A 27,925-nucleotide genomic window follows, 5' to 3' on the forward strand; every position below is an offset into this window, starting at 1 on the left:
ATTTCACTATGGCGAAGGGGCTGTAAACAAATGCGGTGGGAAAAGGCGCGTCCTCTTTGTGAAAATATATTTCCGTTAGAGATGATTTGGCGTTTAGTTGAGTATATTAGCATAGTACAGATGGAGAAATGTGTGAAAGCGCTTTAGTGATGCAGACTGGACGCAGACCATCCGATTACAGTAACATGGACAGGATCAAACCCTCAAACCTCTCTCAAATACTCCATTTATGCTTTTAGTCCGGAGCTGTTTTAGGTTGAAATCATGTTGACAGGGTCCAAAACCACCTTTAAAGTGAGACAGATGGTTCCGGACATGAAGGTAAGGTTAAATAATAATATATATCCATCATTTATTTACAAGTTTATTATTGTTTTCTCATTTCTGCATCGTGTGTGTATAATATAAACATTGTAATTCATATTAAAAGTAGATTTTGAGGTTTCAAACGCATTCATTTAGTGAATTATGTGTATTTGATCTGTCAGTAAGTTTATAACAGATGAGTAAATGGTTGTGCAACTTTCATGCAAATGTAACTAGTCACTTTCCCAGGAAAACTGCATCCAATGCATCATTTTACCAGAAATAGGTTTAATGGATGTGACCACAATCTGCAATTGTGGTGGGAGTCAGTTTTCCATTAAAAACAGTTTAACATTTTTTCTAAGAATGACTTATGTTGTTTGGCATAAGAATTTGAGCTCAGGTTAGCTGGTTTTTGGACTTGAACTGTATCAGTGCTTAGTATTTTTCAGATGCCGTGATTGTGAATGATGTATCTGTACTCTATCCTCCATAACTCTCACTTTATTGTATTTGGAAACTACATTCACATCATTTCATTTCACCAGAAACTCTTTAAATGGAATAGTCCACAATCTGTGGTTGAGGAGTCAGTTTTTCCATTTAGGAAAAAAAATATATAAAATAAAAAACTCTCGAAAAGGAACATCAAAGCATTAATCAAATAAAACCAGCCAGACATTCATACCCACTAAAGCAGATTTCTTAAAAATGATAAAGCCTAAATATCTTTGAATAACAGAGCCTCCTTTATTGGATTCTCAGATGGGAATTCAGTTTTATTTTTATTTTTGTGTAGCTTATCTATTATTTCATAGGGTGTGGTGAGTGTATTTTATTATGGGTTTTTTTTTTTTTTTTTAGTCATAAAGTATGCTTGGAGACATAAATATATTTTAATGTATTATTAAATATTTATTTTATATAAATTACGCATTTATAAATATATATATATATTTTTTTTATATTTATTTTGAGGATTGAGAGTATAAATTGCGATCCCCTTTGGTTGTATAGAAAAGAACATTTGTTTTCCACTCAATGCTTTAAAAAATTATTATTATTATTTTTTATTTGTTTAGGAGATTGACAGTATAAATTACCTTTCACTTTTTTATTGGTTGGAAAAGAGCTGATCGGACATTCCTCCTAACATCATCTTTGTGTTTTATGCAAGAAAGAAAATAATACATTTGTCTGAATGACAAGAGCATGAGTAAATGACAAATTGTATTTATGGGAGAGCAAATCATCTACTTTCTTGAGCTATAATCTGCTAATGCTCACCTCTACTGCATAACTTTTCTTCCCTGGCTATTTTAAGCTGCTTCGGGGGGAAAAAAACGCTAGCAGATGCCTTGATTCTTGAGAGCGTGGAGGCCCTGATGTGCACAACATCTGGCTGTTGCCATGGAAACAGCCTACCCAGAACTCACTAGGTGTGGAGGTGGTGAATCGGTATTGCTGAAGTGTCAGACGTGACTCTTCCCTGCTTAGAAAATGAATCCAATTGTGTGGTTGGAAGCCACCCAAGCTGGTGCATTTGAGAATGGGGCGACCTATATTTTGATCCAGTGCTGTAAATGAACAGATGGAGAAGGAATTGTGAATGTAGAAGTTGTGGCGAGACTTTACCACATTGGCTGTTTCATTTAAAACTCAAGCCAGTTCAAACCAGTCACTCAAGAGATTTTCAGAGATTACATGTGACGTTTCAGACTCTTCAAATGGGAGTCTTGGGATCAGCTCGTCTGAAATGTCAATGATTTAAAAAATAAATAAATATAAATATGACTCACCGCTTCCCCCATGGGTAAAACTTCACACTGCAAATGAAAATATAATGCTGTAGAGCTCAGGAATATCTCATTCATTGTTGCTTGTTTGGTTGGAGTGGAATATGCCATGTGGCGTATGTAATTACTTGCGTTTATGTTATCGAAGTGAATGGCATCTGGTTTTGGTGCGAGATGAGTGGTTGTTTAAATAAGAGATTTGCTGAAGGTTTGTTTTGACTTTAAATTATTTAAAAAGACGATGCATAGCATAAACAAGACTGCGACACACCCTCTAATTGACCTTGGAGCTTTTCCTGCACTGCTTTTTTGAGACGTGGGTTTTTTAATAAGCTTCATAAAAAGAATGGTGTTGCTGTGTGGTTCTTAATGTGTTCTGAGTGGGTTTTTAAGTGTGTTGCTATGCGGTTGCTAGGGTGTTATGGGTTTCTTGCTGGCCTAATGTTTCTAGATATGGCTCAGGTCCTGTTTTGGACTTGATTTATCTCCTTCCAAGTGAAAATATTTAATTGCGATTTTATCGGATTTGTAGTACTACTGTTGCAGAATGAGGTATGTGCCAATGTTTATTATTTAGCGCTACAGATCTTTAAATATGAGCAGTAGCAATTGGTGTTATTTTAATTATTTTAATTTTTAGGAGTAGCATTTAAACAAGTAAACAAAAAAGTAAAACTACTTAGTAAAGAAAAAAAAGAAAAAAAGAAAAAAAATAGTTTGAAATAAAATAGCTAAACATGAACTGAAATTGTTTACTTTAAGTTAAAGTATTAAAATCTCAAATAAACCAAAGTAGAAATATTAAATAATTAATAATTTAATAATAAATATTAAGAAATATTTTTTATATATATATATAATGTTGTTATTATTATTATTATTATCTTGTTTTTTTTTTTTTTATTAAAAAACCCACTAGGTTTCTTTTTTCTATATTCTATCTACTCATTTTCTTTCAAAAAATAAAATAAAAATGTTGCTACTTGTACTGCGTTAGGCTAACCGAGACTTGTCATAGCACTTGCTCTTTTGTTGGTTTTGATTGCTTCTATTGTCCTGTCCTCATTTGTAAGTCGCTTTGGATAAAAGCATCTGCTAAATGACTAAATGTAAGTGTTTAAAAAAATACCAAAACACAAACGAAAATTAAAGTGAAAGCAAAAAAATAAATCTGATTAAAAATATTGACAATAACAGTAATAGTAAATGAATGTTACTAAAATAAAACAGATAATATTTGACATTTAGTTTTTTTGTTTTAACTGTTTTGTAATTTTATTTGCTTGTCTTTTTTTTTTTTTTTTTTTTTTTTTTGTATGTCTGTGTTTATTGATTTTATTTCATTTTGAGTTATTTTAGTACATCAAGTGAATCTAAATGAAAATGAAAAATGTTGCCTTGAAAACTAGCTAAAATAAGTTACTTGTTATAGGGATGCACGATATTGGATTTTTGCCGATATCCGATATGCCGATATTTTTCAACTCATTTTGGCCGATACCTATACCGATATATTTCCTTTTGTTTGGAAACAACACCAAGTCCTGTGCAGAAATTATAAGCAAAATATAACAGGAACTTATTTGTTAGCATTAAATAAAAAATAATGAAGGTTTTTTTGACAGTACGTTGAAGCTTTGAAAATAACTATAAATAAACTATCAGTCGCTGCATTTTTTCCCCCCAGAAAGATGCAGTGTTAACGCTAACATTTTATTTTAACATTTGTAGATGGTCTAAAGCAAAAGTTGTAAAAATTCTGAAAATCTTTTAGATCTTATTTGTTTAAAAAATAAAACATATTACACATTAATGAATAAATCAGCATATATAAAATTATTTAATTTACTGCTGTCTTGTCTTGTTTTTTTTTGTTTTTTTTTTCATGTAAGCTATAGCTTCTGACAATTAAATCAAAACATACTCATTATTTTATGACATCAATTACTGCTTTATTTAATCAGAAACACAGTCTAAATGTTACTTGTGTAGGCTATTTTACTTTTAATTTAATTAGAAGTAGGCCAACAGCACCCCGTAAGATTAAAACTCCTTACCGAACAGGCATTAGGACCTGGGGGAAGCTGCCGCTGCTCATTTACTGTTTACTCTATCACACACCGAAGGCATCATTCTGTAAGTGCTTTCACAGATTAAATGCAGCTATCCAAAAGAGTGACTCTAATCATCATTCAAACAAAACTTTGCTTCAAGAATGAGCCACACTGCTGACGTTATCTAATCACTAGCACACCTTGAGCACATGTGAGTTAACTTATTCCTCTTATTGGCAAGACATATCGGCATATTTTTTCATATAGGGCCGATGCCGATATTTACATTTAAAACCGTTATCACCTGATTCCGATATCAGTCCGATAATGTTGTGCATTTTTATTACTATTGTATTTCAGTTAACGCTTATTTTATTCCAAGTAACGAAAATATTATTTTTAATGAAGTGAAATGAAGTGACGTGTGACCCATACTCAGAATTTGTGCTCTGCATTTAACCCATCCAAGTGCACACACACCGTGAACACACACCCAGAGCAGTGGGCAGCCAATGCTGCGGCGCCCGGGGAGCAGTTGGGGGTTCGGTGCCTTGCTCAAGGGTCTCACCTCAGTCTTGGTATTAAAGGTGGAGAGAGCGCTGGTTGTTTACTTCCCCCACCGACAATTGACCTATCGGTAAGCCCCTCCCCTCGAATGCAGACTAGCCAATGGCAGTTGAGTATCAGTTGCACGGGGAGCGGAACCCGTACATCTTTAGGTTTCAGCGCCATAGAGAAACATTGGAAGATGGAAAGCTTGCATCGGTTTTATCGGGTTTATGCTTCAAAAATGGAAAAACGATGTGCCTGGGGTACTTGTAACACTGATTCCAGGTATCCCGAGAGGATGGGCAGTATAATTTTATTTCATTACATTTCCTGAATCCAAACAAAACAGAGCAAAATGTCCCTAAGTATTCAACCCCAATACAAATGAAGGCAAAAAACATTCATTTTCTGGTTGTCATACACTCAAGTTACAATTTTCATCTGCTCAAGCAGAATGTTAATGTTATCTTGTGCTTTACCAATGTATCTCTGGCTAAAACTAGCTTGCGTTAAAGTTAGTGAATCTATGCTAATGTACAAACCTAAATAGCGGACTGTTCTCACGTCTTGTACAGTGTAGGTCAAAAGCACATAAACGAAGGTCTACATTTCAGTGCCTCTCCATATTAAACTGGTTAAATGTACATTAATTTAATTATACCCTGCGATACATGAACAGTGTTGATCCTGCATGTTGTCATCTGCGATCGTGATGACTGACCGTAATATGAGACTTCTCCCGCTTGCATTGTGATCTGTAAACCCTCGCTTCGAGTTACCCACCGTATTTATTTAAAAATATTTTATAAATCCCTCCATCCCATTTGGTGGTCTTCTGTGTCCAAAATTGTGCAAAAACATCGGCAAGGTTTTCACACTGCAGCTGTCATTGAGACAGTGAGCAACTCTGTTTATTTGTCCGAGGGAGAAACAGTAACTAAGGGGGGCGGGGCTTACCGTTAGGTCAATTCCTGCTGGACCTGAGACTCAAACCTGCGACCTTCAGGTTACAAGTCCGACTCTCTATCCATTAGGCCACAACTGCCCACAATTGATTAATTGTTTCGCTTTTAGTTTTGGTTAACCACAATAACCCTTTTTTCTCCCCCTTTTGCACTAAGGAATGATGATACAAGCTGTTTTATTTGGGAAATAAAGCCCAGGAAAGGCAGCGTCATGGCTAGACAAGACTGATTTATCATTTTAGGTACGTTAGTTTGAGAACAAAGGTGCTATTTTTAACCATCTGAACTGACATACAGAGAAAATACTTCAAACGTTTTATAGAAATAGATGCATTGTTCCCGTTTGTTGACATTTCTCTGCAGCAGAGAGATGCACGTGAAGATCGCATGAAAATAACGACCGGCCGAACAATAGCTCGGCTCTATAAAGCGCCCCACCGGGCCTCTAGTTACCTCATTTAGCTCTAGATTGATGCTCCGCACAAAGGCTTATTGTGCCTCTAGGCGATGACTAATAAACTTAACAGTTTATATGGTGGCACAGTGCGTTCCCACATTCCCATTGGCCGTCTTGTTTCTGCGAGTCTGGCCTGGCTGATTCAGGGGAGAGGAGGACTGTATGTTCCCTCAGCTGCATTCTCTGGCCACAGAAACCAGGGGAAGCCATGAGCAATGGAAACTGCAATGAGTCTTGGCTGCCTCGGCCCTCAGAAGTTGAGAGGAAGGAGGGAGGGATGCGTTTAATGGTGAAGAAAGAGGCAACGAAAGAGAGATTGCACAATAGCGGTGGCTTGAAGAACTGAACCCTCAGCATAAATGTGCTACTGAGGTTGTTTTTTTTTTTTTCTTTCATTTATCTGTCCTGCACTTATTGCACATTTATTCACTTCCTCAGAGATGTTAAGCAGTCCGGTTTCCTGGGCTTTGAATGCTTAATGACTCCTGTCTGTAGATCTATATTCGTTTAGGAATACTGCAGGGTGGAATTTTGATTCTAATCCGCATAAATGCAAGAGTGTGTTTGCTTGTTTTGAATGCACTGCTTCTGATCACAGAGTGATAAAAAGTGACCATTAAAAAGCTTAAGCTTGAAGACAAACAAACTAACACTTGTGCACGCATTTTTTCCTGTCCTAGTTAAATTGGAAAGTGGAGCCTCTGTTTAGAAACACTTTGTTGTTGTGGTGTTTTCCTTCAGGTCTTGGCCGGAACACCAGCCTTTAAAAGTTCAAAAACAAAAACTCCAGACAAGATGTTCAAAGGAAACTAGAATAAAACACTTGTTCTGGTGGGGTTTATTCTGGCTGCCTTTTAGAGTCTAGTACCTTGTGACTGAATTTATACAAAACTGAAACTAATGAGCGAGCAGTAAATTATTTTATACATGGCTATTCAGTATTTCCCAAAAATTATAGAATAGCATCATATACAAAGTTATCTTGGAATTTATTTACTTTAGTTTAGTTCTTTTATTTAATTACATTTGATTGAACTTTTTAATATTAATTAAAGTTTTATTTATGAAATTGTCATTTTTGTTTGTTTGTTTTTTTGGCAGGTTTAGGGGGACAGTGTTTTTGTTAATATAATCATAAAAAGTTCTCAGTAGGTGCTTATGTGGGCAATGCAAACTGTTTTTGAACCGGTTTCATTTTCTTCTCGCTGTCATTTCCTGTCGTTTCTCCATTAAGCATGGCTAAAACGTTAAAAAAATTATTTGTTCGTTTATTTATTTTAATTTAGCATTTTTCTTTCATTTATTTATTTTAATTTATTAATTGTATTATTTAAGTTTATTTAAATGTTTTTATTTTATTATTTTTTATCATATTTATTAATTTATTTTGCAGGTTTGAGGGGAGGGTGTTTGTATTAATATAATCCAATATCAAGACTGTTTAATATTAGTGATTAGCTAACAAGTTCTCAGATGTTGCTAATATGGGCAATGCAACATTACTTTATTTCTTGAACTGTTTTGTTCTCTTTTGGTTTAATCAAACTCAGAATGTCTAAATAACTGCAGGTATTATCTGCATGATGCAGCCAGATGCTTCTGGTTCAAACTCTCAATATTGAAAAGTTACAGAGATGCTGAAGCTCTTTCTACACTGAGGTGGGTTCAGACTTCTGTTAGACTTCTGTTCTACCCAGCAGTGACTCGCAAATGAAAGACGCTTTGTTATAAATAGGTTGATAATATCAGCCTGTTCAATTTGAACCTACTTGTGTGGTTCAGTTGCACTGTGGGAAATGAAATATGAAAGATTGATGCAATTTAAATATAGCGCCAGGAGGTGCTTTCTTGCATCTTGTTAAAAACAAACCACTATTGTGGTCAGTGCATATAAATTTAGGCCTCATTTCCTTTGTCACTGTGTCAGAAGGCAAATAAAATACATGCATGTATGTTTGCATAGTGTGCATCAACCAGACTGATGAATTATTCAATATTTTGAGATTTTTAGCATTAACCAGTGTCTTCTTAATATGTTAGTATGAGTCTGAACTTCCTGTCTTCAAATATTTGTAGTAATTAACACATAAACTGTACATGATGCTTTTGTTGAACATCACCTGACCAAACTGGAAAACCAGTCTCAGTGCATCCGCTTGTTGAAGAAAGTATTAACAGCAATATGAACTAATGGTGATATCTATGGACTTTTATGGTAATCTGCTAAACTGGCTAGTTGTTATTTTTACTAGCATTTTATTCAATTTTAATATCCCAATGTTATGGAGAAGAATATATAAACTTTTAGATATCAATTTGGGTCAGTTATGATCATCTTTGGGATCTCTTTTGAAGGCATCTTGACTAAAACAAGATTTAAAGAATGCAGAAGTTTGTTGCACATATAAGCATTAATAATTTTACCATACTATATGACAGCCTTCATTTCTTTATTATCTCTCTGTTTCTCTACAGGAGAGGATGATGAGCCACAGTAGCCTTCATGCACGCGGGAGAGATGTGCTCGGCCTCTGCTGTTTACCAGGTAAATCTCACAATGCAAGCTTATTTTTTATAATGTATTGACATTTATAACAGGATTTCCCCTGTTTTCCTGATTACGCACACCATTCAAAATTTTGGGGAATTTTTATTTCATTTTTTTTTATTTCTTTTATGTTTTTTAATTCTTTTATGCCTACCAAGGCTGCATTTATTGGATCAGTAATATTGTGAAATATTATTATAATTTCAAAAATGCTAATTCTTCCTGATGAAAAAGCAGAATTTTCAGCATCACATGATCCTTCAGAAATTGTTGCTCAAGATACATATGATTATTATTATTATTATTACCAAATGATTCCCTGAAATGAATCAGACTTCCTAATGCCATTTGAGAGAGGAAAATATTCCAGGATAGTGTGTTTGTTTAGTACAGTGTGACATACTACAAAAACAGTGATGTAGTGTTTTGGCATGTGACTCCGCTCTTTGTCAGAAAAGCGACACTGTTTTGAAAAGCCTACTGAAATAGGTAGTCACGTTAATAGCAGCGCTGCTTTCAGGTAGTTGATCCCCGACAGGAAAAGAGCAGGTCTGGATGGTTGTGGTCCGTCTGCCTCTGTGGGTGTGAATGGCCTCAGAAAACAATGGCTCAGTGTGCAGAGTGTGTTGAAGCCCAGCAGCCCCTCACCACAATCTCAGCGTCAGCAGTGTGTTTAAGCAGCAGCTTTACTCAGGAATGTTGGCAGGCTGTGAGTCCGACCCGGACAACCTAATCTGTAACACTTCATATCAGCACTTATGCTCAGCGTCCCTTTGGGAGCATATAGCGTTTCCCACCGCATCAACATTTAATAGAGCTGCTCACCTCAACGCTTCTCACACACAGTTCGGTCTTTGTTGATATTCAGCTTGCATAGTCTCTTACTGTTTGGACACCAAACACACACACACACACACACACACCTGTCTGTTTTTACTCTTCACTGTTTACATTTGTGAATTCAATTAAATTCTCAAGGACACTTAAAACAGTGGCCCCCAAAATGGTTTAATCCTGTAAAATGTCTAAAAGCTATTGCAGTATTATTATTATTTATTATTTTTATTATTGGATGTTTAAAAGCAATTTTGTTATGAAATGTGTTTATTGATACCTGGGAAAAAAAAAACAACTTTTGTTTTCATTTTGAACAGCATGCACTATTGTTCAAAAGTTTGGGATCAGTAAGTGTTTTTTTAAGGAATTAATACTTTTATTCAGCAAGGATGCATTAATTCGATCAGAAGTAACAGTAAAGACATTTATTATATTACAAAAAAATATTTTAAATAAATGCTGTTTTTTAACTCCATTTTCATCAAAAAATCCTGAAAAATGTATCCTAGTTTCCACAAAAATATTAAGCAGCACAACTGTTTTCAACATTGATGAGCATGAAAAAGAGCATATTAGAATGATTTCTGGAGACTGGAGTAATGATGCTGAAAATTCAGCTTTGCATCCCAGGAATAAATTCTTCTTTTAGAAAAAAGAAAACCGTTCTTAAAACTTGTAGCCTAATAATATTTCACATTATTACTGTTTTTACTGCATTTTAATCAAATAAACACAGCCTTGGTGAGCATAAGAGACTTCTTTCACAGATCTTTATACTAGTGTACACACTAGTACAATATAGACATAAATACAGTAGTAATTTATAGGCCGTGTAGACAGCATACATAATATTATTGGCTTAACAGCAGTCTGAGGCAGCACTTGTCATGACTTCTTCTGTTATGGGATCTTCATTTACTTGAATCCTAGATGTCTAAGATATCACGTGCCACAAGTCTCATCCATTCACTTTGAATATGGAGCGACAAACTCCGTTTAACCATTCAGGGTCAAAGGTCTCACATTGCAGAGACCTGTGGACACACACACACATGCTCTCATGGTCAGTACAGTCGTGTGTAAGACTCTACCTCCATCCGCACAATCTCAGATAACCCTCCGACGCAGGGAAGCGGAACCTGAATCGGTCCCTGGAGGTGAACAGGTCAGAGGAGTTTGAAAGAGTAGATCATACTGTATATACTGCTGACAGCCTGCTATTTAAAAGAATGTATGTATTATGCAATGATAAATTATTCACATGTATAGTTCGCTGCATTGTTGTCACATGACCTCATTATGTTTCAAGTTGAATTGAGAGGATGGCATCCTGTTAGCAACTGAACAAAATCGTAGGCATTTGCATTGTGTGATACAGTATTTCTGTGGCATGGTTTGGTTGTATGCTGCACATTTTGTAAGATGCATTCAGAAAAATCACATTGTGCATGATGCATACTGCAACAGTAGTATGGTAGTGTGCAGTTTTAAACTTCACCCAGATGCTGTTCATTGTTTAATTGTTATATAGAGTTGTTCTTATTTGTGTTGTGGGGTGGGTAAAAAGAAAGGAATTTGTTTTTTGGCAGTTAATGTGGCAGATGTCTTTATTTTTAACCAGGAGTGTCCGATATCTCTAAAAACCCAGTTATGTAATATCAGAAAGTAAAGACGTTTTCTGTGTGATTTTTAAATAAAAAAAAAAATACAAAAAACAAATCACTGGCAGCACCTTTTAAGGGAAGTGGTTTAAGCTGTTAGGTCTTCTTTGCCTTGGTTTAAGGTCACTGTACCCATTAAAACCTTGCTGGGAGTGTCTTAACTGCAAACATTTGAAATAATATGATAGATGTTTGCTCTGTTATCATTGGGAATGCGAGATGTGACCTTGCTTCATGGTTTCTTATTCACATGACGTCATGCAGTAGCATAAAACCTGGAACAAACCGGCTGATGTGACCCGGAGAGGTTGGACCAACATGGCATGACTCTGGTAGCGCACGCTACTCTTGCCTGAAAGTGAGGTTTAATGGAAAACAAATGCTGACAAAAACAAATCAAACTGGACGTGTGGTTCAAATTAGCAAAGCAGCAACTCAATGAAACTCAACACAAGCCGGGTGAAATGGATTCGTGTTATTCATTATGACTGAAAGAGTTTTATTTTGAGAGAAAGATTTTGGCAGACTAAATTGATTCAGTATTATTTAAGTATTTCACATATATAATAATTAACTTAGTGACTATAAATGTATTTATACAATTTCCAGGCCCCATGAGGTATTTAGGATAAGCTGTCAAACACTTCAAATACATAGCAGCCATCTACCACACAGTAAATGTGGATTATCTTCATTGAATACTTGTCCAGAATAAGTTATTATTTTGTGCATGTTTTTCTAATAGCACAGTAATCACCGTGACAGTCCGATCTCTCTGCTTCCGTCCTGTTCTCTCTGACATCTGCGTCCCATGATGCCTCAGGAATGAGCTTTGAGATCCAGTGCACCCTTGAGAATCATAAAATTAAGAAACTCGCCTTTGAAAAGTGACCACAAGAGCCATAAGAGCAGCCCAACTCAGTTCACGTGTGTGACATGCCTGACTTTAGCGGGTTTAAGGGGCTCTACCGACATTAAATTCTGTCCTTTGCCTTCACTTTTTATGGTTGTGTGCGTTTTATGTCAACAGAATCATAATTTCCCTCAGTCTATTTTTTTTTAATACCACATATCCTTTATATATGTGACCATAATAGCCTACAGAGACTTTAAAGTTTCCCTTTGAATTAAAAGCCAGATGTTTGTTTCATTCCTTCCACAGATCACACATTTTCCTATTGCTATAGTACGCTTTTAGCATAATACTAGCATATAGATGACCTCCAAGGGACTAAATGTCACAAAAGGCATGTCTTTTTCATCATTTGTTCTTGCAGGAGAGTGTGTGCTACAGCGAGCCATGCTGGTGAGGAAGAAGCTGTCGGCTAAAGAAGGAGGTGGCTGGTTGTCTGGGACTCTGTTCTGCACTCATTTTAGAGTGGCCTTCGTGCCTCAGGACAGCCAGAAACCTGATGTGAGTGCCACAGATTGCAGAGATGTTTCCGGGATGAGAATCCCAGCACTATTTTTTCCGTGTAAAGTTGAGCTTTACTGTGAACCGTGAACCGTTTTTGGCCGGCTGAAGTTTATAAAGTCTCTGGCAGTCTAGTGTAAGACGTATTTATCTTGATGGCTTCTTTTCTCCTTATTCAGGATAATGCAGATCCTGTGCTGCTCTGGGATCATGACGTAGCTCTCGCCTCCATTGATAAAGTCGTGGCAGGTGAGGCAATCTCTACAGACTGATAAATGGATACATATTTTTACGAAACCTGTAAAGAATATGTCCAGGTCACATTTTAATCATACGTTTTAATGCATATAAATGTGTGTTGTAGTGGGACCGTCTCGCACCAAACTAGTGACCCCTACCTGCTCCCTAAAATTCACCCCAGAGGAGCTGGTTTTGTACTGCCGAGACATGCGTGTCCTCTGCTTCCTGTTTGACAGACTCACGCCTGATACTCAAGCTGTGGAGGTTTGTCTTAATATAAAATATAAGGAAAGTCTCTCATGCTCAGCAAGGCTGCATTTATTTGATCAATATATGGTAAAAACATTGAAATATTATTGCAATTCAAAATAACTGTTTTCAATTTGAATATATATTTTAAAATTAATTTATTCCTGTAATGGAAAGCTGAATTTTCAGCATCATTACTCCAGTCTTCAGTGTCATATGATCCTTCAGAAATCAATCTGATTTGCTGCTCAAGAATTATTTATTGTTTTTAATGTTGAAAACAGCTGTGCTGATTGTTTTTGGGGAAATGTGATACATTATTTTTGAGGATTCTTTGAAGAATAGAAAGAATAGAAAGTTTTATTTGAAATGGAAATCTTTTGTAACATTATAAATGTCTTTACTGCCATTTCTTCATTTTAATGCATCCTTGGAAAATGATAAAAGTATTAATTTCTTTAAAAAAAAAATCTTGCTTTTGCGGTGCAAATACAGATGTGTATTTTTAGTCAATATGTGACTATCCTGATCTGTGATGTTAAAGCCATTAAACAGGAAAAATAGATGTTAATTTCATGCTTTTAAGAGCCAAACTGAATTGTATACAGGCTAAATATATACTATGCTAATATTATATTATATGATATTATACTGTACTATTTATATGTCTCAAAACATGGCTGTTTTTGAATGGCCACCAATGGAGAAAGATGCTTTTTTTAACCATGAGGGCATGCTAACCATTCCAACTGCTAATGTTGAAGTATATTTGCTTTTACAGTACATTATTGTGGAGTATGTTTCAAGCCTTTGATCATCATACTAATGACTGCCACTCTATTTCAACATGCTTACAGATCACGTACACCATTGCTAAGACCTACCAACCACTGAAACCTGGAACCATCCTCTCCTTCCAAAATGCTTCTTTGGGTAGTATTGGTGAGTTACTGATAATCAATCCAAAAATCCAATGTGACATATTCCAGATGACACACTTTTTACAAAATAGCTTGCTGATATGTTTGCTACTGGTAATAATATAAATTTCAAGTACAAGTGCACAACCAAGCAGGAATTTGTTTTACATTTCAGCAATTTTCAATTCTATTTTCAGTTATTCAGTTGATTTTGAAGCATCAGTAAGTGAAGGAATGAGTTTTAGATCAGTATTATAGTTGGAGGTTGGAGTGGAAATATATTGTATTATTAAAAGTACAAGCACGTGTATGAATTAAGATTCAGTTAATAATTTGTAGGTAATTGTTGCTGTTCATTTATTAAATTTACTTATATGGATTAATGTAAATGAGTCTTTTTTTTCTTGTGGTCATTTAGTGAAAAAAAAAAGTATTGAAAACATTTCTTAATTATGATTTTATATATTTTTTTAGATAATTGCTTAATTATATTATTATTTTTTAAGATTTTATTTACTTTTTGCTTTAAACATTTTGAATCTACTAAAATAATGGTTCCATTTAAAAAAAAGAAAAAAAACTATGTTTTTAAAAAGTGATTTCAGAGCAAATACATAAATATTTAAATTTATATTGTCAAAAAGCTGAGGAATATTGGAATATAATTTTTTTCACCCACTTCTAGCTTTGTGCTCCACATATATGTGATATTCAAATGAATCATAGAAGGAAATGTGAGCTAAGGCACGTCTCTGAGAGGGAAAGTGACCGGTAACCAGATGAATAATGGAAAGTAATCTGAAACCGGTCACCTTCTAGCCCTTTTTCAACCTTGTCAAGGTTTGTTTGTAGTAGGTGCATGTTTATTGTACCAGTGCACGAGCTCTGCGGCGAGCAAATTGAGTTTGCAGCTCTCGGGAGGTTTTGCACACAAACCGGATCTTGTAATCAATTCGAACATTCAATGCTTCTCTATGCTGTCTATAGAAATGAAGCAGTTCCTAAGCAACAGGCGGCGTGACCCTAACATGAACTGGTTCGAGTGTTCGATGGGATGGGAGCAGGAGCTGGAGAGGACAGGTGCCAGCGGCTGGAGGGTCAGCTCTGTCAATGACCGCTTTGAGATGTCCACCAGGTAGAGCTCCTCTTTCAGACCTCCTGAGCTCAGTTTAGCATTGACATTAGAACACGTTTTTCCACTTTTTAGACACGACTGATGTTCATTGTTCCATAACAGCTTGCTAAATGCTTTTCCCACACATACACTCTGATGAATAACCTTTTGTGTGTTCGAAATAGCATACTAACGTACTACTCATGCCGATTATTTGCAGTATGCAGATAAACTAATGAAATGAAGGTAACATGAGCTGCAATTTATTTTGAAGGCATTTTACACAAAATTGGACCAAAAACAAAATAACCATATTTCAATAATATAACTGGCCGCCACTTGCTGATTTATACATTATGGTTATTTAATTATATGAGAGCGTATATTGTTACATATTGCATGCTTATCCAAATGCTTTTGAGATCGTTAAGATTTGTTTTAAAGAAATTAATGTTTATTCAGGAAGGATGCATTAAATTGAGCAAAGACATTTATAATATTACACAAGATTTCTATTTCAAATAAAAAAAAAAAAGCATCACACATTCCACAAAAATATTAAACACAGCACAGTGATTTTCAACACTGATGATAATAAGGAATATTTATTGAGCAGCAAATCAGCATATTAAAATGATTTCTGAAGGATCATGTGACACTGAAGATTGGAGTAATGATGCTGAAAATTCATCTTGCATCACAGGAATAAATTACATTTTTAAATATATTCAAAACACTCATTGTAAATTGTATTAATATTTCACAATATTACTGTTTTTACTGTATGTTAAAATTCCGCTTAGGTAAGCATAAAGTTCAAAACATTAAAACATCTTACCGACCCCAAATTTTTTAATGGTTGTGTAGAAATGTAAGGCTATATCTATTTGTGCCTGCAAGTACAGTGAGCTCACCACATAATATCATGTTTGCACAAGCGGGTCCAATTATGCGCACATCATGTTCCATGTGGAAACTGATCACATGTTTTTTTCCTGTAGTCTGCCCAGATTCAGTGTGGTTCCTCAGAGGGTCCTGGACACAGAGCTTAAGAAAACATTTGCCCACTTTAACGAGGGTCGCATCCCAGTGAGTTCATTCTGACATCCCGCTACAAAACAACAAGACTTTTAAACATGGCATGAAAATAAAAGTGACATTATTTACTGCTAAGAGAAATGTTCCATAATGGAATGTTCCTAAATTGAGTTTTCATAATCTTTTATATTGTTACCATAATTGAAATGTAAATACTTTATAATCAAGGCTACCAAAATGAACCAAGACCAAAACCTACTCCTCGCAAATCAACTCCTTAAGGAAAAAAATCAGTTCCTACACAACATTATTTCACTTGAAGGGATATTTTACCCCAAAATTAAAATTATCATTCACTCATGTCATTCCAAACCTCGAAGACTTCCTTTCTACTGTGTTTGGATCCCAGCTTTCTTTGAAATATATTTCTTTGTTCAACAGAAGAAAAATTCATACAGGTTTGGAATGACATCAAGTTGAGTAAAACGACAGAATTTTGGTTGAATTATCTCTTTATAAATCATCACATTGCAAAAATCAAGTATTGTGAATGCTGTTTATGTCCTTAAATAAATAGTTATAGTTCTCAAAGTGCATCTTGTTATTTTTTCCATGCAGCAAAACGAGTCTGTCAAACTAAAAAAAGTACTTTGAAGCCATTCAATAGCTTTGTGTGTGAATATTAATCTTCTGGGTGAATTACAGTGCTGTGAAAAAGTGTTTGCCCCTTCCTGGTTTCTTCTGTTTTTGTGTATATTTCATACTAAATTGTTTCAGAAATTAAACGTTTTTTGCTTCAATAAATAACATTATCATTTCAAAACTGTACTTTGTGTTTACTCAGGATGGAGGCAAAGACATTTTCACAGCACTGTATTTAATACAACAGTTTGTTGTACTGTATGTCAAAAGCTTTTTTATATTGAAACATATTTTAGGATTTATAATACGTCGTTTAACTTTCCTCAGCGCTGGTGCTGGCGTCATCCTCATGGCAGTGACTTACTACGAATGGCCAGCTTCCAAAATAACATCTACCATGAGAAGGATGACATCAGGTTTGTCATTACTTCTTTCTAGATGAATTAGACGTTCCTTAGCAGCAGTTGAGCATTCATTACTAAACGGAGCTCTTGTCGTCTGTGATCTGCAGGAACCTGGAGCTGGTGCTCTTCGGCGGACAGCAGCTGTGTGTGATTGTGGATCTGGGAGAGGAAATGCCGTCACCTGCAGACATCCAGCTGGCTCACACGAGACTCCGGACACTTTGTCTGGGCGGTGGGTCATTTTAGTTGATTTTTGATGGCCTGATAATACCCTGGTGCAAAAGCCAGGTTAAATTTCCAGACAGGTTGTTACTGTTCCAACAAACTCTACTTGAAGATGCTGGCCAGGCGAGCTTGATGGGTGCAGCAGCTCATAAGCATCCAAAAACACTCTTTATAGCAGGGCATATTAAAGGAATAATTCATCCAACAATAAGAAAATGCTTCACCACGTTGTTCCAAACCTGTGGTTAAAAGATAATGCTGAGCAGAATGTTCACACTTCTCTTTTCCATTTAGTGAGAATGTATTGTGTCCACATGCTGCCAAGCTCCACAAAAAACAAAACAGCTCTATAAAAGTATCATAAAACTAGTTTGTACTTCACACAAACCTGTTGTATGACTTACATGGATGTTTTTTATTTTTGAGTGAAGTACTTTGAATTTGGACATTTTGAGTTGAACAATTGGAATGTTTGGAATCGGAATGATGTCTTTTATCTTTTGCGGTTAAATGTTGTAACTTTTTGTGCAACAGCTGTTTTGAGACTCGGGTGTGGATTTAAAGATTTTGTGTACAGAGGTCAAGAGCTTCTGTTGTTTGAAAAGCTCAATTTTAGTCTTTCAGAGATACGGCCTTGTTGTTTTGTCTGGCTTCACATTCCTCCTGCGGTTGAAGCCAAACGAACCCGAAGAATTCCTCATAGTGCTGCAAGCTCAAAGAGCAGCTCGCCCAATCCCATCACGGCTGACCAGACTTTAGTTTCTCACATTTTTGTTGAGTCCCCTGCATTTTTGCATTGTCTGTTGTGTGATGCCAAAAAATACTGGAAAATTTCAACTGCTTCTGAGTATAAGGAAATGACAGGCCGAGATTTCAGCCATTGTCTCAAATTGTGCATTATATATTAATATTTATTTTTGTTTTCTCAGTGTTTTTTCATATAACTAATTTTTTATGTGAAATTTGTATTTCTAGTTATATCTATTTATTGGTTAGCCACATTTGTTGCATTTTTTTATGTTGCTTTTATATGCATTTTATATTTATGTTCATATTTGCATTTATTAGCCACTTTGTTTTGTTGGAGTTTGATATAATTACATTTGATCATGTGAAATTATTTTATATTTATGTCTATACTTATATTTGACCAGTTTTGTTGTTATTAAGTTTAAAAATGTGTTGGTCAATAAAATGTATTTTTGTCTCTCTGCCCTACAGATATTTCATCATCTGTATCGGTGCCTGATGACAAGTGGCTCTCCACTCTTGAAAGCACTCGCTGGCTCGACTATACTAGGTATATTTGTGCATGAATATAAATAGTGATCTTTTAAACTATGTAACAATATTTGGATGCATCATGTAGAAATGTTTTCTCTCTTTTGACAATGTTTGCTATCTTTACCATTCCCCCTTTTTCTGCACTGTAGAATACTGTGGAAACATGCAAATCTTACCTACACTTAATTTGCTAAAATGTGCAGTATACAAGAGCATACTGCATCCTGCAATTCAATGCTCTAAACTTAAACTTTTATTTTTAAGCGTTGTGTATTTGATGTTGCCTTCATCAGTGTATCCCGCTGTGTGTGTTTGTGTGTGCTTTGCCCTGCTGTGTTTGATGTGATTGTGTCTCCACAGGTGCTGTCTGAGAAAAGCTGCAGAGGTGGCTTGTTTGCTCAGAGGAGGTCACATGACTGTTGTTCTCCAAGGTTAGTCAAACTTATCATTAACAGCCATCTGACCCGACTCTGAACTTTGCACCCTACTAGCACACAATGATTCATGTGTGTCTTTACTGTTTAAACACATCCAATCTGTGCTGAATACAGTGAGAAAATCAGACATTAATATAACATTTGCCCTTTACAATATGTACAAATACCTCAGTAATACCCATTAAGGATATTCAGTAAGGATGCACTAAATTGCTCAAAAGTGACATTGAAGAGATTTCTAATGTTACAAAAGATTTCTGTTTTATATTAATGTTGTTCTTTTAAACTTTATATTCATCAAAGAATAGATTCCACAAAAATATTAAACAGCGCGACTGTTTTCAACATTTGCACTGCTTAATATTTTTGTGGAAATTCAACAGTTGTTTTAAATTACAATGATATTTCACAATATTACTGTTTTTATTGTGTTTTTATGAAATAATTGCTGCCTTGGTGAACAGAAGAGACTTCAAAAGCATTTTTAAAAAATTATATCAACCATTAAATGTGACCATTTCTTTTATTATTTCGTTAATACATTTTTTACTGTATATTGCCACTAGTTATTTCAGAAATGTCAGTATGGAAGTAAATGTACTACTATCTTAAATTTGAGTCTTAGGCTTTGTTCATATGGCACTTAATTACTTCTTTTTTTTTTTTTCAAACCTATCTTGATACTTGAAATCTGTCCTGTAAGCGCATTTCTAAAAATCTATAGAAATCACACTTCAAACTACGTAAGACTGCAGTTTGTAACAATAGGATTTAATCTCTTTTTAATGACACGCTCTTAGCAGAAGTTAAAACATACCACATAGTTGTGATTTATTCTTTTTCCTAACCCATAAACCAACAAACAGCGACACAATTCTTTAAATTCTCATTTAATTTTACTGTCCTCTAAAGCATTTGTTTTCCTCCACGTAACCCGCAGCTGCCCTGCCATATATACATCAATATTCTGTGTTTCTTGACAACCAGTGAATAACTTCAGGAATGAGTTTCTCAGATGAGGCTGACGCACACATCAATCACTGTAAAACCTGTTCGCCACATGTGCGCTGAGCAGAGATGCTAAGAAAGCACCACGAGAGGGCGATGAAATCCCCTGATCCACTGTTTACAGTCATTTTAAGTTTAAAGCTGGAGTGTATTGTAAATTCTCAGATGATGCATTGTGTTTTGCTCTGTTTACTCAGAGCCGGAGGATCGAGACATGAACTGTGTGGTCTGCAGTCTGGTGCAGGTGATGTGTGACCCTCACTGCAGGACCGTGGCTGGATTTCAGGGCTTGGTTCAGAAAGAGTGGATCACGGCTGGACACAAATTCCTCAGTCGGATCAACTACCACAGAGAAAGTGATAAAGAGGAGGTAAAAGAAAGAGAAAATGATCTGTTCTATAACCCACATACATATACAATGCGTATAAATGCTGTCTTAAAAAGCAGCTGCTTATGTACTTACAGTAAGGCAGATCACTAGGTTTTGGACACAGCCAGAAGATCTGTTCTTTCAGCAAACAATAGTGTCATACTATACATTATCATCTACCTTCCCTTCAACATCCTAACCCTTATGAAACGATTAAATGTTATAACAATGAAACAATGTCTACAGACAAACAAACTGATGAAATGTAGCACAGCTAATGATATGTTTAATTCTCTGTTGATACTTGTTAGTACTGAAAAGAAAGAAAAAAATCCTTTGATTCTGTCTTTTTGAATGAAAAGCTTGTTGAAGTGCATTCTGGTACTGCCATATCCTCAAAGCATGCATGTGATATTGGCCAAAGTGAGGTCATGAGCGCACACATGATTAAATGTTGCCTAAATGAGCTTTTTTAGTTGACTTGAGCTGAACTTGTTCACATTTCAGCTTTAGTTTCAGTTTGAATTGACGGTAAGAGTCCTGTTCTAAATGAGTTGTATGATGTACCTTGCTCTCCGGCAGGCCCCTGTGTTCCTGCTGTTTCTCGACTGTGTGTGGCAGCTGTGGGCGCAGTATCCCGCACGCTTCCAGCTTACTGAAGACTACCTGCTGGCTCTGCATGACAGCGTGCATCTTCCACTCTTCAGCAGCTTCCTGGCCAACAGTCAGAGGGAGCGATGTCGCCGCTCACAGGTATACGCAACACATGTCAAAGCACAAACAAAAAGCTGCAACTAACTACGTTAGAGCTATTTAATGCTGCAATGTCTGTGCCTTGGGAGTTAATTTCACAATAAGGCATCACAAAATTGCACATTATCTTCCTTTTGCATAGCTACATAAACTACCAGTACGATTCAAAAAAGGAGGCATTATATTGGGCAAAAGTGACAGAAAAGACATTTATAATGTTACAAAAAAAATCTAATAAATGCTGTTCTTTTGAATTGTCTAATTATCAAAGAAAAAAACATTTTCCACAAAAGAAAATAGCTAGCAGCAGCACATTAGAAAGATTTCTGAAGGGTCATGTGGCACTGAAACTAAATGGGCGTGCAATATTTATTACAGTTATTATCCTAGAGTTATCTCTTTTTAATAGAGTTATCTTATAATTTGAGAAGAAACAAAGGTTACACTTTAAGGTGTGCATAAGACTGACATGACACATGTCATGAATATGAAGGAGGCTTTATGCATGTTTATGACAACTGTCATTACGTGTCATTCGCTCAGTTATGTCATTTTTAATGCAAAGATGACATTATTTAAGATGTCTTTGTTATAGGCTAGGGTTAGGGGTAGGGTTAGGTCAAATAATGTAATCTTTGCATTAAAAATGATATAACTGAGCGAATGACACTTAATGACAGTTGTCATAAACATGCATAAAACCTCCTTCATATTAATGATGTGTGTCATGTCATGATTATAAAGGTGTCATATCAGTTTTATGCACACCCCTTTGAGTGATTGAGTGATGCAAAAGGTGTGAATGTAGCTATGAAAAACTGATTATAAATAGTTGCTACAGTAAAACAACTAGTTTTTTCTTTATTAGATGCTTTTTATTATTATTAAAGGGATAGTTCAGAGCAAAGACAAGCCCTGAGATCAATAAACTGCCTGAAGAGCTCAGAGACAGGGTTGCATCAAACCACACATTCAGGTTCACGGAAGTATTTAGCCTCCATTATCCGTAATGGAAGAAGTTTGAAACAACCAGGACTCTTCCTAGAGCTGGCCTCCTGGCCAAACTGAATAATTGATGAAGAAGGGCTTTGGCTAGAGTGGTGACCACGGAGCTGATGGTCACTCTAGTTGAGCTCCATTAACATATGTGGAGATAGGAGAAACCTACAGAAAGACAAACATCACTGCAACACTCCACCAATCTCTGCTTTATGCCAGTGTGGCAAACTCAATCCTCTCCTCAGTGAAGACACATGAAAACACACTTGGAATTTGCAAAAAAACACCTAAAGGACCCTCAGACTGTGGAAAACAAGATTCTTTGGTCTGATGAACCTCAATTCTAAGTGTCGTGTTTGAAGGAATCCAGTTCTGCTCATCACCTGCAGAGTACCATCCCAAAAGTAAAGTGTGCTGGTAGCAGCCTCATGCTGTGGGAGTGTTTTTCAGCAGCAGGGACTGAGGGACTCATCAGAGTACAAGAAAAGCTCAGTGCACCAAAATAGTGAGATAGCCTTAATGAAAACCCAGTCCAGAGCATTCAGAACCTCAGACTGGGCAGAAGGTTCACCTTCCAACAGGACAATGGACCTAAACACACAGCAAGAGTGGCTTAAAGGTAACTCTGTGAATGTCCTTGAGTGGCCCAGCAATAGCCTGGGCTTGAACCCTATCAAATATTTCTGAAGAAACCTGAAAATGTGCATCTGCCCCCATTCAACCTGACAGAGCTTGAAAGATGAATAATGGCAAATAATTGCCAAATGATGATGTGCAAAGCTTGTCGCATCATACCCAAAAAATACTTGAGGCTGTAAAGGTGATTCAGCTAAGTACTGAGTTAAAGGTTTGAATACTTATGTACTTATTTCACTTTGTACTTTTACAATGTACGTTTTGCCTTGCCATTATGGTGTATGGAGTGCAGATTGATGTGGAAAAAAAATTTAACATAAGGCTGCAACTTAACAAAACGTGGAAAAAAAGGGGTGAATACTTTTGCAAGGCACTGTGTATATATATAATTTTTTTACGTCTGGAAGTTTTGCTGATTCGTGTATTCCTTTACTAGCCAAAACAACAGATCTGAAGTGTGTGCTGTTTCCCTGCAGCATCTTCCCCAGAGCTACACCCCAGTGAACGGTCTGAGGGAATTGCCCATGGGCGCCCCAAAGGAGCCGGTAGACCCACCTTTCCCTCCGGTATGGGACTGGGCCCTGCAGTACAGCAGTCAGAGACGAGCCCGCTTCACCCAACCTGTGTCACAACCTGCCTGCCCTCCACCTGTCCTCAATGGAAACCTCAACACCAACCTGGACCGCAGCTGGGTAAGATTGATCTGCTGTGAGGACTACGCTAACAGTCCCATTTCAGCAAGGATACATTCATCCTGTATAGGAATAGAAATGTTGCACAGTGGTTAAAAATCTGGGCTGATAAACCAAAGATTTTTAGGTCTGAATCCTACTAGTGGCACTCTGAGACCCCAAAATGAAATTTTTATTTAATGTATTCACCCTTATGCCATTCTGATCCTGTTTTATTATTTGTGAAACGCGTAAGATAGTTGTTTTATAAAATTAGGCAATATTACTATTAATGCTGTTCTTTTTAACTTTCTATTCATCAAAGAACCCTGAAAAAATGTATCACTGTTTCCACAAAATATTAAGCAGCACAGCTGTTTTCAACATTGATGATAATAAATGTTTCTTGAGCAAATCAGCATGTTAGAATGATTTCTAAAGGACCATGTGACACTGAAGACTGGAGTAATGATGCTGAAAATTCAGCTTTGCATCCCAGGAATAAATTACTTCTTAATACATATTTAAATAGAAAACAGTTTTTTAACTGAAAGAATATTATGAAATATTACTGGTTTTGCCATATTTTATCAAATAAATGCATCCTTGATGAGCCTAAGAGACTTCTTTCAAAAACATGAATACATCTTACTGACCCCAAACTTTTTAATGGTAGTGTACAAGTCACCATCCAAGACCGTAAGAGATAGTAAAACAGGGTCAGAATGACATGAAGCTGAGAAAACAATGACAGACTCTTCATATTTAGTTAGAAGTCTTCTTTTAATCTCGGGCTTCTCCAGAGGCATCGTCCCTGTAATAACTGCACTGTAAAAGCATCAGATGTGACTATTAATTTCCTCCTTCCCTTATAGAGAGGAACAATATTGAGTGGGGAATTGATAGTACAGGACAGAGAAATTAATTATCAGCTAACAGGCATTGCTTGTCAAGTTAATGATAATTGATTCATGTTTTCTGGGCTGCCCTAGATGGCTGGAAATCAAAAGGGAGGTTCTTTAAAAACGAGGCCAACTAATAAACCTGTGCCAAAATTAGGTCATTTTTCTAATTGGGCTGTCAACTGACTGTACCACTTCATTAGCCTGTTAAAGAGTGTGTTAATGCTGTTTATTCTCTCTCTCAGCACAATGATGGACTGCCAGGCTCTGTGTTCCTGTTGTCCCGTAGCACATTCTCCCATCCCTCCAACCTGCTCCCCTGGAGAAGCGGAAACTCTGGCTCATACTGGAAGAGCCACCGCAGGGCTCCGTCATCTGAGAGTCTGTCTGGACTCGAGCGTCTCATCCGAGCTTGTTCACTCTCGGAACCCTCAGAGAACCCCTCAATCCTCCACGACCCATACGAGCCCCTGCTGCCCCTGCTCTTGGGACCCTGTGTTAGAGTATGGAGGGGCTGCTATTTAAGGGGCGCACTACACGCTCAGGTACACTGTAATGGTGCTTGGTTTTTGGATACGTTTTTTTCACTAGGTTGCAAATTTAATGTATGCGAATCATCAAAATACAGTGAAAACAATTTGTTTTCTTGAAAAGAAAATCATCATTTTCCGGGGGAATTAGTGCAAAGTATTTAAGTTTGTATGTACTGTGAAAGCCACTGTGGTGATGGATGGATGGATGAACAGATAGATGGATATATGTGTGGATGAATGGACAGATGGATGACTGAACAGATAGATGGATATATGTGTGGATGAATGAATGGATGGACAGATGGATGACTGAACAGATAGATGGATATATGTGTGGATGAATGAATGGATGGACAGATGGATGACTGAACAGATAGTTGGATATATGGATGGCTGGATGGACAGATGGATGGCTGAACAGATAGAGGGATATATGTGTGGATGAATGGATGGATAGACAGATGGATGACTGAACTGATGGATGTATGTATGTATGGATGGAAAGATGGATGGACGAATGGATGGTTGAACAGATAGATGGATATATGTGTGGATGAATGGATGGATGGATGGCTTAACAGAGTTGGATATATGGATGGATGAATAGATAGTTGAATATATAAAGATGGATGGCTGAAAAGATAGATGGATGGAAAGATGGATGGATGGACGGATGGATGGATGGCTGAACATATAAATAGATATATGTACGAATGGATGGATAGATAGATGGTTAAACAAATAGATTGATGGGTGGATGGAAGGATAGATAGACTGCTAAAAAGATGGATGGATAGATGGATAAATAGACAGATGCCTAAACAGATGGATGGATAGATAGACAGTTAGATGTATGGATGGAAGGAAGGCTAAAAAGATAAATAGATGGATGGATAAATAAACGGATGGATGGACAGACAGGTTGATGGCTAAACAGATAGATGGATAGACGGCTAAAAATATGGAAGGATGGATAGATAGAACGATGGCTGAACAGATAAATAGATGGCTAAACACAGATAAATGAGTAAATGGACAAAAGAATGGATGGATCGAAATTTGATTATTGAAAACATATTTAACATCCTCGTGTTGTTGACAGCTTGTAATCAACAAGTTAATTTTATAACATCCGTCTCTCTCTCCACTTCCTGTAGGCTTTCTCACACCCCATGTCATCCTGCAGTCAGCATCCATTAGATCAGCTGGCCTGGGAAGTGCAGCAGCTCCGAGAGAAACTGGCTCAGGCTTCTCACAGACGCCCTGAGAACCAGACTAAACGACAGGAGCCACGCCGGCTGGAGTCCAACCTCAACCAGAACGCCAACAATGGGACCTTCCTCTTCTCCTCTTCCTCTAGGACATCTCAACAACAGCCGCTGCTGTCCAGCCGAGGTGCGGTCCAATCCTCCATCCCTCCCAGAGCCCAGCGGACGGCATCTGATCCGTCCAGGCCTGCGCAGAGGAATAACAGCAAGCACACGTTTCTGTTCGGCCACCAAGAGCCGCAATCAGGGCAGCGTTACATTCCCTCCCCTAGTGCCAAACTTCCCAAACGCCCCGGAAACTCACACTGATCTGTAACGGAAAGAAACACCCCCTCTGGTGTTTGTGTTACTGAAACAATTCAATACGGTACAAAGCAGAAACTCCACTAGAAACATGAAATCTATGTGCACTTGAAAAAGTACAGATTGACATGGGCTTTTTTTGTATAAGCAGCTATGTAAAGCTTAGCATAAAACAGGCTAGCAAAAAAGCGTCAACAATTTACAACTTGACGTTCTTCCTCTGTTGTGCTTTTATAAGATAATTTAACTGCATTGTCTAGTTCACTAAAAATAAAGAGTCTTGTTATTTATTCATCCTCATGTTGTTCCAAATTTATACGACTTCTTCTGAAGTCATGATTTATTGTGAAAACGAAACCAAATTTAAATCATTATTCAATCTTATTTTAAAAGTAGCAGTATGCAATTTGGGAATTATTCGAGATTAATAATTTCAATCAATCAGTTGATTTTGTTCACAGAATCAGTCTAAATGATTCATTTTGATGCTTGTAATTTGCACTATTTTTACACGTGAAACTGATCATTTTTCTTACCTTGTGTTCATGGAAGAAAGAAAATAAAAGCCATTGGTAGGACATGAGGGTGACTAAATAACAACAGAATTTACTATTCCTTAAAATAAAAATGAAAAACTGTAGCGAAGTAGAGCTAGTATATGTCTGCATGTGAAATGTTATGTGTCTGAGGTTCATGCCAAAATATTGATTTGATAACTTCAGTGTTGGTCACGAAACAGTTTTAGCTTTAAGTAGTTTGTGCTTGTAGCAGTAGTTCATGGTACGGTAAATTGCGATTTTGTTTCCTCAACCAAAAAGGCAGGAAAAAGGCTGCTATCACGCTAACTGAGGAGGTTTTGGAGTTCCTGAACAGCCACAAGATGGACACAAAACAATCTTCAGCCTCCGTGTTGAATGCAAATAATACAAAATGCTGTCTTGCCTCTTAATATTTACAAGCAACCGCACAATACTGTTAAGTATGCATTTTTGTATTTTATTAAGTATTAATACAAAAATAGAAGAGAAATGGAGAGTAGATGCAACATCATTGACATTACAATTATTTTTAGTCTGCCTCTGCCGTTTAAGTGGATATTTAACTGTTACTTCATCATAATGTATGGGGATGTGTTTTTAAAATCATTTTGTGATGAGAGTTAAGTCAATTTGTGTATAAGGAAGGACAAAAAAAGTAGCGCTCATTTTCTATTCTCATTTTTATCTTCTGCGCATTACTCTCTCTGTTTTGATTCAGTGGAGTTCCAGGACTTCCTTCAACATGTTTGTTTTTCTCATTTCCTGTGGATTTCTTTTGTAAGACTGACAGATTTTCTACAAAT

The 27,925-nt window shown here is 36.6% G+C and overlaps 1 protein-coding gene across 1 annotated transcript; it reads left to right on the forward strand.

The window, feature by feature from the left end:
• LOC306887060 (myotubularin-related protein 11-like) lies at positions 1–27,201 on the forward strand. The gene is made up of 17 exons (XM_079444536.1): positions 1–321; positions 8,603–8,672; positions 12,451–12,587; positions 12,767–12,836; positions 12,952–13,091; positions 13,934–14,018; positions 14,984–15,131; positions 16,112–16,199; positions 17,118–17,206; positions 17,302–17,426; positions 18,641–18,719; positions 19,064–19,134; positions 20,346–20,518; positions 21,101–21,271; positions 23,383–23,598; positions 24,725–25,024; positions 26,170–27,201. Exons 1-17 carry the CDS (start codon positions 265–267, stop codon positions 26,587–26,589), a joined length of 2,439 nt encoding a protein of 812 aa, XP_079300662.1. The 5' UTR covers positions 1–264; the 3' UTR covers positions 26,590–27,201.
• The last annotated feature ends 724 nt before the right edge of the window (positions 27,202–27,925 follow it).

This window comes from Barbus barbus (genome assembly GCF_936440315.1).
Source record: "Barbus barbus genome assembly, chromosome: 21".
NCBI lineage: Eukaryota > Metazoa > Chordata > Actinopteri > Cypriniformes > Cyprinidae > Barbus > Barbus barbus.